The following is a 14,644-nucleotide window of genomic DNA, read 5'->3' as shown; positions in this document are numbered from 1 at the left end:
TGAGGAAGAAAGGGCAATGGCATTTGAAGGCAAAACCAAAGGAAGAATGAGGCAGCCCAAACATCTTGTGCAGATGCAGGCCTTCAGCTGTGACTGGAGAGCAATGGGGTTCCTGCCACTTGGATTTGTATCCCTAAATGCAATAATCTCTTTGGCTGGAGGAGAGCCTTGCTCAAGTGAGAAAGCAGAAAGATCAGAGAGGGTGCTCGAGAAGGTCTCCTGTGGTGCAGAGCTGTCAGCACCTGTGAGGTGAGAGCGGGCCCGGCCTTGCCCGGGCTGGAGCCCCAGCAGAGCCCCGGCAGAGGCCGGAGCAGCCTGAGCCCCGGCAGAGGCAGGCTGGAAGGAGGCCCTTGGATCTGCAAGAGGCAGCAGCCGGGCCCTGGGTGCCTCTTGCTGGGAGCGGGCGAATCCTCTGCTCTCAGAGCCCAGGTGGCAGCTGGCTGCTGCCGAGAGGAAGTGCAGCCGTGCTGGGCACAGCCCGGCCTGGAGGCCATGGCCGTCTGGAGTGTGCCCAGGAGCAGAGAAAGGCCAAGGGCAGCCGTGGGCCGCTGGGCTGCCTGAGGATTCCTCCTCTTCTGCCGGCTGTCCTGCAACTCCTGGCAAAGGCCAGCAGTGTGTGCAGCACTCTGGGCACCGGGGCAGGGAGCCGGGCTGCTCGGCAGGCTGGAGCACAGGGCAGCTCCTTCAGGCCCAGCACTTGTGCCAGGGGAAGCGAGGCCAGCGTGAGGCAGGGACAGCTTGGCAGGGCCCATCTGCAGGAGCCAGCGCCTCACGCAGCTCTGGGAGGAAGCACCTGCAAACCTGCAGTTCAGCACTGAGCCAGAGCAAAGGTGAGATGCAGAGTGTTTGGCAGAAATATTCAGGCCCACCAGGCCAGCCTGCTTTGTGCTCTCTGTCGCACAGCAAGCGCTGTGCAGTGCAGCTCTGAGCTGCTGGGAGAGAGGCAGTCAGGGATGTGCCTGAGGTGAGTCAAGGGGATAGCTGAAAATGTAATGAGGAAAATTGAAAAGTGCAGATGGGTCGAGGGCCCAGCTGGGAATAGAATTGGGATAGTAGAAGATTGCATATTTTAGTTAAGATTTTAAAATGAGGTAAGAAGCTAAGTTAGTAATACAGGTAGCAGAAATCATGTGCCTTAGTTAAAGAGTACCAAATATATTAGGAACATAAAGCTAGGAGTGACAGGGATAGAGGAAGCAATTGTGAAGAAGCTGAGACCATAGAAAGACCTTGCCTTAAGAATAATTGAACAGTTAGGAGAGGCTTGGACCATGAGCAGCAGGTCAAAAGGTCTTGCCAACTGGCCATGGGAGGAGAGTTCACTATGAGGAAGACTGCTTTCTTCCTCCCATGCAACCACTCCCTCATTTCAAAATCCCACCAATCCAGTTAAGGGAATACAATTGTGCAGCTGCAATAGATATTCAGCTGATAAAAATGCGAAGCAGGCAGGTAATAATTATGTATTATGGGTCCTTAGAAACCCAAAGTAAAACCTTTTCTGTAGAAATAGAGAACAGGAGTCTGCAGCTCCTTGCACATGTCTTTGGAAACTAGTTCACATGTGTCCAGGGCTGCAATAAATACCCTTCTTTTCTACTATAATTAGTTGAAGAGTCATCTGTCCGTGCTTCAAGGGTTATGCTGGAGTAGCGGACAGATTTGGAAGAGAGCAGAAGAGATTCAGCAGGCAATTTTTGGAAGAGATGGAAGGCTCTTGTGACTGAAGGGAAAGCCATTTGGAATGGAGTAATGATCCCAAAGTCCATACAATTTTATCTTTGTGTCTGAATTTAAATCAGAATGATTATAGATAGCTTCATGCAATTTTTCTAAGAATTTATCAAAGTCTTCGTTCTTCTTTAGTGAATTTGTGTAGAAGACATGGGGTGTAACTTATCTGGAAGTGCAAGGACAGCATTATATGCTAGTTGTTGGCTCATCTGTAAGACTTGATCAATGCTCCTAGCCTGGGCAGTGGCAGTAGCCCAGGGCCCCTTGCCAAGTAACTGTTGTGCTGTTAAACCATACAGAGGATCACCCTGCACTCTAGGTCTTGCTGCTTCTTGAGCACACTTTTTCTCCCAGCTTTTATGAAACTTCACCTGCTGATGGGGTGGCATTATAAGTCTTATTAGGGTATGCATATCAGCTGGAATTAATATGTTAGATGTAAAAATATACTGCAGAAGTGACTGTGCACATTGGGATTTGCTGCTCTCAATTTTTCTAAAATCTTCCAATCAAAAGGTTCTCAAACTCTACTTGCAGCATTAGTTACTACAGGAAAAGCCTCTATATCATTGGAGAGAAAAGTCCCTTCTACAATAAGCTTCTGGAATAACTTTTTTCTACTTTAGTTGTTGAGCTGCTTCTATTTCAGGGTCACATTCCAACTCTAATTCCACATTCTTTAGAGCACGACAAGGAGGATTTCGTTTAACCGGCAAGAATGCTGGCTCAGAGACAAACTGAGAGGGTGGTAACCGCTTTCCTGGTTGTCTGTCTGAACCTACTATCATTGACATGTCCATTTTCTCAAAAGAATAGTCTGTTTTGGAGACAACTGAATCCTGTTGTGGTGTGCTGTAATGTCCCATTTTGGCCTTCCAGGTCATTCCCCCAGGTGTGCCTTGCCTCTCTCCTTTCCCCCTTGCCCCCATGCTGAGTGAGTACTGTCAATCAGGCTTAACATTCCAGCAAGGCGTCGTGTGGTTGGTCAAGTTCAAAGGATGCCCCTATGCCCAGAGGTCATTGGCCTTTCTGGGTGTCATCTTCCCCTGAGACCCTGCCCCTCTCACCTGGTTGGTGGCTCACCTGTACCTCCCCTCCCCCTGTCCCTGAGCTTAAAAAGGTGATCAGGGCATGCGGTCCTTGTTCTGTTGGAGCAGTTCCTCACGTTCAGACCTCTGTAACCATGGAATAAACCTCTGGACATTAAACCCTCCAGCAGAATCCTCTCCTTTTTCTCTTGACCATCGCCTGAAGCTATTCCTCCTGAGGTAAACGGGGTTCTTAACAAGCCTGGACTTGTTCAGTGCCCAGCTGCAACCACCAGCAAGCCAAGGTATCTCTGGGGTGATACACCGCAGTTGCTGCCTTTGGCCCAGCAGCGAGGGTCAGACTGGCCCATGCACAATCTAACTGGTAATATTGGGAGCCTTTTTCCAATAGAATCCTTTTTTTGAATTACCAATTTTTGCAAATTGTCCACTAAAGATTTTAAATCCTCTTCAATAGAAGCACTATTCATAATAACATCTCCTTCCTTATCCTTTTCACTAACAGCATATTTCGTTTCTGTGGTTCAGCTTTTTAACTCTGAGTACAACTGTCCTTTGGTCTGCAGGCTAACCCCCCCGAAGAGGCAGCAGCTTCCTCATTCTCGCTCTGAGCTGGAGGAGCAGTTGGTGTAATGCTCGATTCTGAGCTGAGGGGTTGTAGGCTGCGTGAGGGAATATCTAAGGTGGTAGAAAACTGTTGCTGAACTGAAGTTACTGGAAATGCCTGAGGCTGTTCTGACTTGGGGGCAAGGGCTGCACAAGCCACAGCAGCAGCTTTCCTCTCTGCCTTTAAGGCTTGCAACACCTCTATGATAATTTTCACCAAAATAGCATATTTAGACACCCCTTTTCCCTCACTCCCACTAGATGCAATGCTATCCCACAGCATTCGCCCCACAGCTTCCCATGTCAAAATCTCAAAAGAAACCTGTGCTCCTGCTATGAGATTATGGTCCCAATTCCAGTGCAGTAGTCCCTTCAAATTGGAAGCATCATACTTTTGTTCTCTCTTAGAGAGGATATGTTGGAGGAGTTTCTGAACACCTTCCCTTTCATATTCAGACCCCATCTCCTCCCCGGCCGCTCACCTTGATCAGAGTGAGATTCAAGTCATCTACGACCGGAGCTCCAGTAACCTTTCCCTCTCCCCAGGGCAGTGAGGATACTTTCAACCAGCTTCTCCGCTCCTCGAGGGTTGGCTCCGATCCTCTGCACAGCAGCCAAATTGCCAACCTCGAGTCCCTTTAGTGCTGTGACATTGGGCCTGCCCGTGTTCTCACTAGAAAGGCAGGGTGTGGAGGTTCAGGGATATCACACCATAACCAATATGATCCAGTGAAGCCAAATTTATTATCCCTAAAAAGACTATATTTATAATAAATCTCTACTGTCCATGCATCTCTAGCTAATACATGATTGGTTAATCCTAGCTGCTCACGCGTCTAAATTAGAATGTGGCTTGGATCACCTAATTTTTCATGCGTCTTGCTGTGGTCGTCTGGCCCAACCATGGCTCACTTTTTTCTTACTTTCCCAAGCTCGCTGACAAACCTTCTGAGTCTTAACAACTCTTCTTCTTGTATCTTCTTCAAGGATATACCGGCCCCATTTCTGAATATGTCCATTATTCATTGTTTGTGGATGTGTCCATTGTCCATTAGTACTAGCAGGCTGGATTGTGCATCAGCTGAATATGGCCATTGTCTAGCAAGAACTCCTCAATCTGCAAAAACTCTCAACAGTCCCCTATGCCCAGTCTAAAGCTGCACAAGGAGCCACTGCCCACAAGTGCTTGGCTGCGTCCATCTGGCCAATGGCTCGTGCCCACAGCAGCTTACTCTGCCAAGGCAGGGCTCTGAGGGTGCAGGTCAGCCTGTCAAGTAGGACCATGACACAGTGGGTGCACGGTGGGACTGTGGGAAGGGCCTGGGCACAGCAAGAGCTGCAAGTGCCCAAGGCCAGGGGCTTCTCCATGCAGCTTCCAGTGGGCTCAGCTGCTGAAGGGGCACTGGGTGTGGCCCTTTGTGACACAGGGCCCTTGATGATGCAAGACATGGTGGTGCCCAGAGACCATTGTGACATCAGAGAGCCCCACCGTGACTGAGGGTGTATAGAAGGGGCGCAGAGCCCTGGGGTGCCCAGTCCCGTGACAGCTACTCTCTTAGAAGGAAGCAGCTCCCGGGATCTGTCCGTGCTACAGGAGCTCTGAGATGGAAGAGAGCAAGACAAAGCTCAACTCCTTCCAGTCACCCAGCCCCCTGCCCAGCTGGGGGCAAGACCAGGCCCTCAGCGGGCACTTGGTGGGGGCAGTGGGTGCCTCAGCCTGGCCATGGTCAGACACTGAGGAGGAGGAGGAAGAGAAGAAACCTGAGAGAGATAACAAGTGGGGAGATGCTGGGGCCCGAGAGCTTGGCCTGAGAGAAGAGGCGACAAGCTGTGAATTCTCCCAGTCGGTGCCCGCAATGGCAGCCAAGGAAGCGTCCCCACGCAGAGCAAGGAGTGCCTACGAGTTGCAGCAGTGGAAGGCGGCTGTGAGGGTGCTGTGGGGAGATGGGGCACAGCAACAGCCCTACCAGGGGCAGCAAAGGGCAACAGTCCAGGAGCTGCCCCCAATGGAAAAGGAGGTGACTGAGCCAAAGCTGAGCCAGTGAGGGGAAGGAAGTGTGAACAGCCAGGAGAAGCAGGCACATTCTCCTGCCCCCAGAGAGGAGGTGCCATCAGCAGGGATACAGAGCCCAGTCCCTGCTCCAGACAGCCCCTGCTTCCCCCCAGCCCCTCACCCAGCCCACTGGGAGCCCAAATCCCCAGGGAGCAGCTGGAAGAGGCAGAGCAGGGCTCAGTGCTGGCAGAGAAGGAGAGTGAGGCGGGCACCTTAACTGGCAATGATGAAGACTAGGAATCCTACAGCCAGACTGAGCTTTGCCAAGAGTGCCAAGGTGGGGCGGAGCCAGAGCTGTCCCAAGGAGAGTTCAGCAGCTCCCAAGACCTCTACAGCTGAGAAAACTGCAGTGAACCAGAGCTCAGAGAACTCTGAGAGGATTCCACGGCAGAAGACAACAGCAGCACAGACCTGCCACAGGACTGCTGTGAAGGTAACAGCATCTTCAGCTTCAGGCCCATTCCCTTGTTGTGGGAGGAGGAGGAGGAGGATGACTGGGCTGAAGTCAACCTCTTGCAGCTGTCTGAAGGAGAAGGCAGGGCCCAAAGGCTGGCAGATCTTGTGGCAGATGGGCTGCCACTGTCTGTCCCCACAGTCACTGCTAAGGCCAGCCCTAAACAGCACACGTGGGACATGATTGGTGCCAGAGCGCTCAGCAGGGAATCCCAGAGTCATCGAGGTGGGAAGAGACCCTGACACTCACCCAGTGCCACCGGCACCCTGGCAGCACCATCATCACCGCAAAACCACGTCCCCAAGGGCCACCTGGAAGCAAAGGACCATTGGGAAACTGTGGGGCCTCATGGAATCCAGGGAACATGGAACAGCTCTGGCGGGCTTGGCCTCCCAGGGGCCACATGACAGCTCTGGCTGATCTTGGGAAGTCAAGGGCTGCCTCCGTGCTTTCCTTGCTGTGGAAAAGAACTGTCTCACTTTTCAGATGCCCATTGCCAAAACTGGTACTCTCCCTAAAAGATTTCCTCTATGCAAGGGTATCTTGCAAAACAAAACCTGCCAGCCCTGGCTGGCCTTGGCCTCTGGTGGTCACTTCTCATCTGCCCCTGAAACAGAGGGGCTCTGTTCCTTTATTCCTATGGAATAAACCAGCCTTCTTGTCCAGGGACCATGGCCAAAATTAGAATTTGGCCTCCCAAATTCCATATATCCAAGGATTGCTCCCACACAAAAGTAACCAGGACAGTCAGTTCAGGCTGGCCCTGTCCTCTGGTGATTTTCTTAGACAATGATCTGAATGTTTTCATTTGGAAACACCTTGGAGAGGGCCCAGAGGTGTCCCAATGAGGGGTTTGGAGGCCTTGGGCATATGAGCACTGTATAGGGACAAAGGAGCTCTGTGCTCAGTGAGGTGGAGACTGAGGACAGTGGAGCAGAGCCATGAGAGTGTTTAAAGGGAGATTTCAGGGATGGTGGATCCTTTTGACATAGTGGAAAACAGCCAGAGAAAGAAAGAATTAATGCCAAGGGCAGCTGGGGAGGCCCAGACTGGCACCAGGAGAAAGGAATTTCCCTGGCAGGGCAGGGCTGTAGTGCAGCACGTTCCCAGCAGGAGCCTGGAGCAGCCCAAGGCTTTGTGTGGGCTGGCAGAGCCAGGCAGGAAGCAGAGCTGGCAGCAAAGGAAGGGCCCAGCCAGGTGGGACAGCCGGGGGATGCCGACAGCCTGCAGGGACAGAGGTGCAGGGCAGGGACACCGTGGGACAGCCTGGGCTGCACAGGGCACAGGGATGGGCAGCAGCTGCAAGACAGCCCTGCCAGAGCCAACCTGGGCAGCACTTTGGCCATGGCTGCTGGGCCTGGGCCTGAGGCAGGAGCAGGAGACAAGTGACCCTTGCAGGGCTGGGGCCTCATTGCCTCCTTGTCCCTGCTCAGCAGCCTGGCAGGGGCCGCCCCATGCTCCTACCCTTGGCATTGCACATCCCCACATGCCAGTGCCCATCCTGGGAAGAGCCCTGAGCAAGGAGGGAGGGACAGGATCTGCCTGGCCAGGGGCTGGGGTTCCGGCCTTGGCACACATCCCTGGCACGCATCCCCACCATTTCCCTCACCCAACCCCTGGCAGTCAGAGCAGCTGAGGAATGGAGTCACATCCAGGGGTGTCCCCAAGGCTCAGGATTGGGGCCCAGTCAGTGAAATCTCTTTATTGCTGATCTGGATGTGGCCATCGAGGGCACTCTCAGTCAGTTCCCAGGTGAGCCCAAGCTGGGTGGGAGTGTGGCTGTGCTGAAGGACAGGAAGCTCTGCAGAGGGATCTGGACAGGCTGGAGACATCCATGGGCCCAGGAAAATTGGATGAGGTTCACCAAGGCCAAGGGCCAGGTCCTGCCCTGGGCTCACAACCAGGCTCCAAATCCCTGGCTGTTCCCTGCCCCGATCCCCATAGCCTGTCTTGTTTCCTTCATCCCTGCATTGCCAGGGACTCTCTGGGACAAGGGAGCTCTGCTCTGGGTGTGGAGGGAGGTCCAAGTGCCACCACTGGAGTGGGAACCACAACTCATCAGGTTTGTGTCCTTTGGGGGTCAGGAACTGGTGAGACTCAGAGGCACAGAAAGTTTCTCTTTATGGCCAAAAGACCACAGTTGAACAGGAAACAATTTAATAACAATCTCACTCTTCCCTGAGCTATGTGCAATGTCCCTGCAGCATCTGATGAGTCCACCATCCACAAGTGATTTCCATACTAAAATTATTTTTAGACAAATGTGGTTCTGTGATAGATATAAACACAATTAAGTTCTTGTATCAGGATGCTCATCCTGGACTGAGGACAGAGCAGCTCAAACAATTCCTGATTTTCGAATCTATGGATGGAAAAGGGAAGTCAGGCTGCTCTTGGTGTTGAAGAAATGCTGAAACCAGCCCGACTCATTTCATCTCCTCCTGCCCTGGCTGATCTCCCCTCTTTCTCCTTCCACCCATTGGCTTTTGTCTCCCCCCAGCCCCCCGGTAAAGAGCCTGACTCTGTGTTCTCCATCCCCTCCTGGCTGGCACTGCCAGGCTGGGATGAGGAGCCTCTCAGCCTTCCCTGCTCCGGGCTGGACCAGCCCAGCTCCCTCAGCCTCTGCTCACAGCCCAAGGGCTCCAGCTCCACCTTGGAGGCCCTTCCCAGACCCTGCTCCAGCTGCCAGACATCTTTCCTGCCCTTGGCAACCCAACCCAGGCCACAGTGACCTGGATAATCCCCGTCCTTGATGTCCTGGTCACACAGCCCTGGCCCCTTGTCCCCTGTCAGGCTCTGGGGTGGATCCTGTGGAACATCCTTTGGTGGAGGCTGTGGCTCCAGGTGGGCCGGGGGGATCCTGGGGGACAGGGACCCTGCTGGGCATGAACAGCATTGGAGTTGTTGGGAGAAACTGTGAGGGGGAGCTGGGGCAGAGTGACCAACCCAGTGACCTGACACAGCACTGCTGGGATGTCACACAGCCCCTCTGGGATGTCACAGGCTGTACTGTGATGTCACAGCCCATTCTCTTATGTCACAGAGCTGGACTCTGATGTCACAACCAAATCTCTGATGTCAGCATCTGCTCTGTGATGTCAGATCTCTGCCCAGTGATGTCACAGCTGGCTCTGTGATGTCACAGAGACAGTCTATGATGTCATAGATGCTCAATGACCTCACATATCCCACTCTGTGATGTCACAGCTCACTCTGTGACCTCATGTTACCAGATGATAAATTGTCTCCACCAGGTGAGCTGACACCTGGATCTTGTTCTCCAAACTCCAGGCCTGTGGAAACCACACAGTGCCCATTGTGTGAGAAGGGGAACTGGAAGTTCAGCAGCCTCAGTGTCCTGCCAACTCAGCCAGGCCCACGGTAACATTGGGGTCCACGAGCACCAGGGACCACCAGGGAGACCCCCAGGACAGAAGAACGCATGCAAAAGGGGAGGGGAAACGTGTTAATGATTTTGGGGAAATGATTATCATATGTATGTTTAGTCCAGGACAATCAATGAATGTATGTGCAAAATACAGAAAATAAAGAGAAACTTCCCTGTTCTCAGCATGCACAGCTTTGAGAGGAGCTCTCCCCCATGCATCCCCCTGAATAAAAAATTCTGCTTCTTAATGCTACATTGGTGTTAAGGAGTTTTCTGTTTTACAGAATTTTTGGTAACACTCCCACTGCCAAGGAAAGCTCTGTCTGCTGTTGTTCACAAACAGAGAAGGGCTGGTGGCAGATGTGGGGCTCAGAGGCTGCCTGGGGCACAGTGACCATGAAATAATGAAGTGTTCAATGTTCTGTGAAAGAAGGAGGGGCAGCAACAAAACTTCTGCACTGGAATTAGGAAGGGCAGACTTTGGCCTGATTAGGATGCAGATTTGGGGAGTACCAAATCAGGTCATGATTTTTTTAAGAGAAACATCCCTTAAAAACAAAGGGGTCCAGGAAGGATGGGCACATTTCAAGAAAGTAATCTTAAGGGGGAAGGAGCTGCCTGTCCCAGTGTGGCAAAAGAGAAGCTGGTAAGGAAAATGACTGGCGTGGCTGCCCATGGAGCTTTTGTGGGAAGTCAGGGGAAAAAAGAGTGAGCATCACCTTTAGATAGAAAGTCAGGCAACTTAGGAATTGTTTGAGGATGTTGTAAGGTCATGCAGAAAGAAAAGTTTTGATGTGAAAGCTAAATTAGAGTTTAACTAGGACACTTCCATGAAAAGTAATAGAAAATATTTCTATAAATAAATTAATAGCAAACAATGGGATAAGGAGAACCTCTACTCTTTATTGGATGCAGTGGAGAAGATAGTAACTAAAGATGAGGTAAAGGCTGAGCTACTTAACACCTTGTTTATCTCAATTTTCAATATTAGGACAGGTTGTCCTCAGGACAAGTGTTCTCCTGAGCTGGTAGATGGGCACAGGGAGCAGAACAGCCCCCCTGTAATCCAGGAGGAAGCAGTTGGTGACCTGCTGAGCCACTCAGATGCTCACAGGTATGGGGATTGGATGGGGTCCATCCCAGGGGGATGAGGGAGCTGTGGATGAGCTCCCCAGGCTGCTCTCCATCATTTACCATCAGTGCTGGCTCAGCAGGGAGGTCCCAGAGGACTGGAGGTGCCAGTGTGAGCCCATCCCCAAGCAGGGCTGGAAGGAGGAGCTGGGGAACTCCAGGCCTGTCAGGTTGACTTGGGTGCCCAGCAAGGTTATGGAACAGATCACCTTGAGTGCCATCACAGGATGGCTGAGGGACCAGAGACAGCCAGCATGGATTTAGGGGTGGCAGATCCTGCCTGATCAACCTGGTCTCCTTTTATGACCAGGTGACCCACCTGTGGATGAAGGAAAGGCTGTGTATGTGTCTGTCTGGACTCCACCAGAGCCTTTGACTTTGTCTCTGACAGCATTCCCTGGAAAAGCTGCAGCCCACGGCTTGGGCAGGTTCCCTCCTCACTGGCAGATTTAAGAGCTGGTTGGAGGCTGGGCCCAGAGAGTGGTGGGGATGGTTTGCACCCAGCTGGTGTCCAGGCACTGGTGGTGTCCCCCAGGGATCTGTGCTGGGCCCAGTCCTGTTTAATATCTTCACTGGTGATCTGGGTGAGGGGATCGAGTCCCCCATTCACAAATTGCAGATGGCACCAAGCTGGGTGTGAGTGTGGATCTGCTGGAGGGCAGGACAAGAAGACACAGCCTTAAACTGCACCAGGGGAGGTTCAGACTGGACAATAGGAAGAAGTTCTTCACAGAATGGATGAGTGGGCATTGGAAGGGGCTGGCCAGGGGGGGAGGTGGCAGAGTCACTGTCCCTCTCCAGTGGCACTTAGTGGCATGGTCTGGGTGACAAGGCAGTGTTAGGACATTGGTTGGACTTGATGATCCAAAAGTTTTTTCCAGCCTATTTGATTCTGTCACTCTGTGATGATTGGGACACTCTGGGGCCATTGTGACACTGCAGGGCCTTGTGGAACTAATTGGACCATGGTGACACTGTGCAGCCCCATAGAACCAGGGGTCCATTGTTGTGCTCCGGGGCCAAATGGACCCAGAGAGTGCACTGTGACACTGTGAGTCCTTGTGGGACCACAGAGGCCATTGTGACACTGCAGGGCCTCGAGTAACCAAGGGGTTTCACCATTTTGGCACTGCAAAACCAAGGGCACCATTGGGAGACTCCAGGGCCGAGAGGAGCCAAGGGGCCATTGTGACACTGTGGGGCCTCGTGGAACCAAGGGGACATTGTGACACTGTAGAATCCTGTGTAACCAAGGGGCCACTGTGACACGATGGGGACTCAAGGAATCTGGAATAATGTGACACTGTGTGGCCTCGTGGAAACAAGGAGTCTGTTGTGACGCTGAGGGGACTTCTGGAACCACAGAGACCATGGTGACAGTGTGGGACCTCTTGTGACCATGAGGCCATTGTGACATCCTGGGGCCCCATGAAACCAAGGGGCCACTGTGAAACTGTGGCACCAACGAGAACATTGTGACACTGTGAAGCCCCATGGAAACAAGTAGTCCATTGTCACATTTTGGGGCCCCACAGAACCAAGGAGACCATTTTTGCTCTGCATGGCCTCATGGAACAAAGGAGACCAGTGTGACAGTGCAGGGCCTGGTGTAACAAGGAGGCCATTGTGACAATGAGAGGCCCCATGGAACCAAGGACATCTTTGCAGATGACACCAAGCTGGATGTGAGTGTTGATTTTGTGGGAGCATAGGAGGGCTCTGCACAGGACCCTGGACAGGCTGGATCCAGAACCCAAATCCACCAATGTGAGATTTAGCAAATCCAAGTACCGAGTTCTGCACTTTGGACACAGCAACCCCTGCAGCACTACAGGCTGGGGACAGAGTGGCTGGACAGCAGCCAGGCAGAAAGGGACCTGCAGGGACTGATGGACAGCAGGCTTGACATGAGCCAGCAGAGTGCCCAGGTGGGCAAGAAGGCCAATGGCTCCTGGCCAGCAGGACCAGAGCTGATGTGCTCAGCACTGATCTGGCTCCAGCTCTGCACTTAGACATTGCTGCTGCAGCTCCAGAATAGGGAACACAAGGGGATCACTGCAGAAAACTTTGCTGGGAGATCCTTTAGCTCCTTTAAAGACACCAAGAGCACAGCCCCTCACTCACACAGTCTGTGGGCACAGGAAAGGTGCAGAGAACCAAAATGAGAAATGGCTCAAACAATGGTTTTACTTTGTGGACAATATTAAAAAACTAAAATACAGGGGGGAAAAGAACAAATCCAAAAGAACTATCAAAGATTATTTATATTACAAATTATTTATATTACAAATTATTCATATTACTTGGCCTGTCCCTGCTGCAGCCCCAGCACTGCCACCCCCAGGGCTGTGCCTGGCCCCGAGAGCACTCAGGCCCTGCAGCAACACCAGGGCCACCAGGGCAGCGGGGCAGGGCCACGGCAGCAGCACTGGCAACACCAAGTGCTGCTGCTGCTGGGCACAGCTGCTGGGCCAGCCCTGATCTGCCCCAGCTCTGCACACAGACATTGCTGCTGCAGCTCCAGAGAAGGCAACAAAAGGGCATCTCTGCAGAAAACTTTGCTGTGAGATCCTTTAGTTCATTTAAAGCCACCAAGAGTGCAGCTCCCCATTGAAATGGGCTGTGGCCACAGGGAAGGTGGAGAGAAACATAATGAGAAATGTCACATAGAATTACATTTATTTGTAGATAATATGAAAAAATTAAAACAAAGAAAAAGAACTTCCAAAATGAAAACAAACAAAAATATCAAAGATTATTTTTATTACATTTATTTGTAGAAATTGGCAAGCATTTCAACGTTTCTGAAAGCATCCAGTCATCATTGTCTGCACTGCAGCCTTGAGCTCCTGGTTCCTCAGGCTGTAGATGAGGGGGTTCAGGGCTGGAGGCACCACTGAGTACAGAACTGACACTGATATATCAAGTGATGGGGAGGAAATGGAGGGGGGCTTCAGGTGAGCAAATGTGCCAGTGCTGATAAACAAGGACACCACAGCCAGGTGAGGGAGGCACGTGGAAAAAGCTTTGTGCCGTCCCTGCTCAGAGGGGATCCTCAGCACAGCCCTGAAGATCTGCACGTAAGAGAAAACAATGAACACAAAACAGCCAAATGATAAACAAAGGCTAACTACAATGAGCCCAAGTTCCCTGAGGTTTGATTGTGAGCAGGAGAGCTTGAGGATCTGTGGGATTTCACAGAAGAATTGGCCCAGGGCATTGCCATGGCACAGGGGCAGGGAAAATGTATTGGATGTGTGCAGCAGAGCATTGAGAAAGGCACTGGCCCAGGCAGCTGCTGCCATGTGGGCACAAGCTCTGCTGCCCAGGAGGGTCCCGTAGTGCAGGGGTTTGCAGATGGACACGTAGCGGTCGTAGCACATGATGGTCAGGAGGGAAAGCTCTGCTCCCATAAAGAACATAAAGAAAAAGAGCTGAGCAGCACATCCTGTGTAGGAGACGTTCCTGATGTCCCAGAGGGAATTGTGCATGGCTTTGGGGACAGTGGTGCAGATGGAGCCCAGGTCGCTGAGGGCCAGGTTGAGCAGGAAGAAGAACATGGGCGTGTGCAGGTGGTGGCCGCAGGCTACGGCGCTGATGATGAGGCCGTTGCCCAGGAGGGCAGCCAGGGAGATGCCCAGCAAGAGGCAGAAGTGCAGGAGCTGCAGCTGCCGCGTGTCTGCCAATGCCAGCAGGAGGAAGTGGCTGATGGAGCTGCTGTTGGACATTTGCTGTGCCTTGGCATTTGGATCTTTAAAAAAGTAATCATGGAATAATTGGGTTTGGAGAGGATCCTAAATATCCCAGCACAGCTTGGGGGCACATTCCACACACTCCCTACCCAGGGCTCTGCTACCTGGAGCTGTCCCTGCCAGCAGCTGCTTCCCTGTGCCCAGGCTGGGCCCTGCCAGTCCTGCCAGAGCCCAGCCCAGCCCTGGGGGCTCAGCTCTGCCCTGCAGACCCCTCCCAGTACTGGCACTGCCCAGGGGCAGCTCTGGCTCTGCAGGCTCTGATGGCAACGTCAAAGCAACCCTGAGGAGGCTGGATAAACAAGACAAAATGCAGCTTCTAAGGGGCCCTGTGCTGATTTCTGTCACTGCCTGGTTTAGCAACATCTGAGAATTTTTTTTTTTCTCATCCTGGACTGCCAGATGAATATCTGTGTGCAATTTCCCATCAAGACAACCCAGAGCAGTACTTTAAAAAAGCAGGATTTTCCCTTTTATGCA

At 52.2% G+C, this 14,644-nt stretch overlaps 1 protein-coding gene across 1 annotated transcript; it reads right to left on the bottom strand.

The window, feature by feature from the left end:
- Positions 1-13,210: 13,210 nt before the first annotated feature.
- Positions 13,211-14,161, bottom strand: LOC131096499 (olfactory receptor 14A16-like). Its single transcript, XM_058044841.1, has one exon. The coding sequence runs from the start codon at positions 14,141-14,143 to the stop codon at positions 13,211-13,213; it is 933 nt and encodes a 310-aa protein (XP_057900824.1). The 5' UTR covers positions 14,144-14,161.
- Between the last annotated feature and the right edge of the window lie 483 nt (positions 14,162-14,644).

Source organism: Melospiza georgiana, unplaced genomic scaffold (genome assembly GCF_028018845.1).
Source record: "Melospiza georgiana isolate bMelGeo1 unplaced genomic scaffold, bMelGeo1.pri scaffold_29, whole genome shotgun sequence".
Classification (NCBI taxonomy): Eukaryota; Metazoa; Chordata; class Aves; order Passeriformes; family Passerellidae; genus Melospiza; species Melospiza georgiana.
Note: the sequence above shows the minus strand (reverse complement) of the source record. Positions and strands in the feature narration are given on the sequence as shown.

Coding starts and splice junctions, on each gene's coding strand:
- LOC131096499 (XM_058044841.1), bottom strand. CDS start 14,143: ATGTCCAACAGCAGCTCCATCAGCCACTTCCTCCTGCTGGCATTGGCA.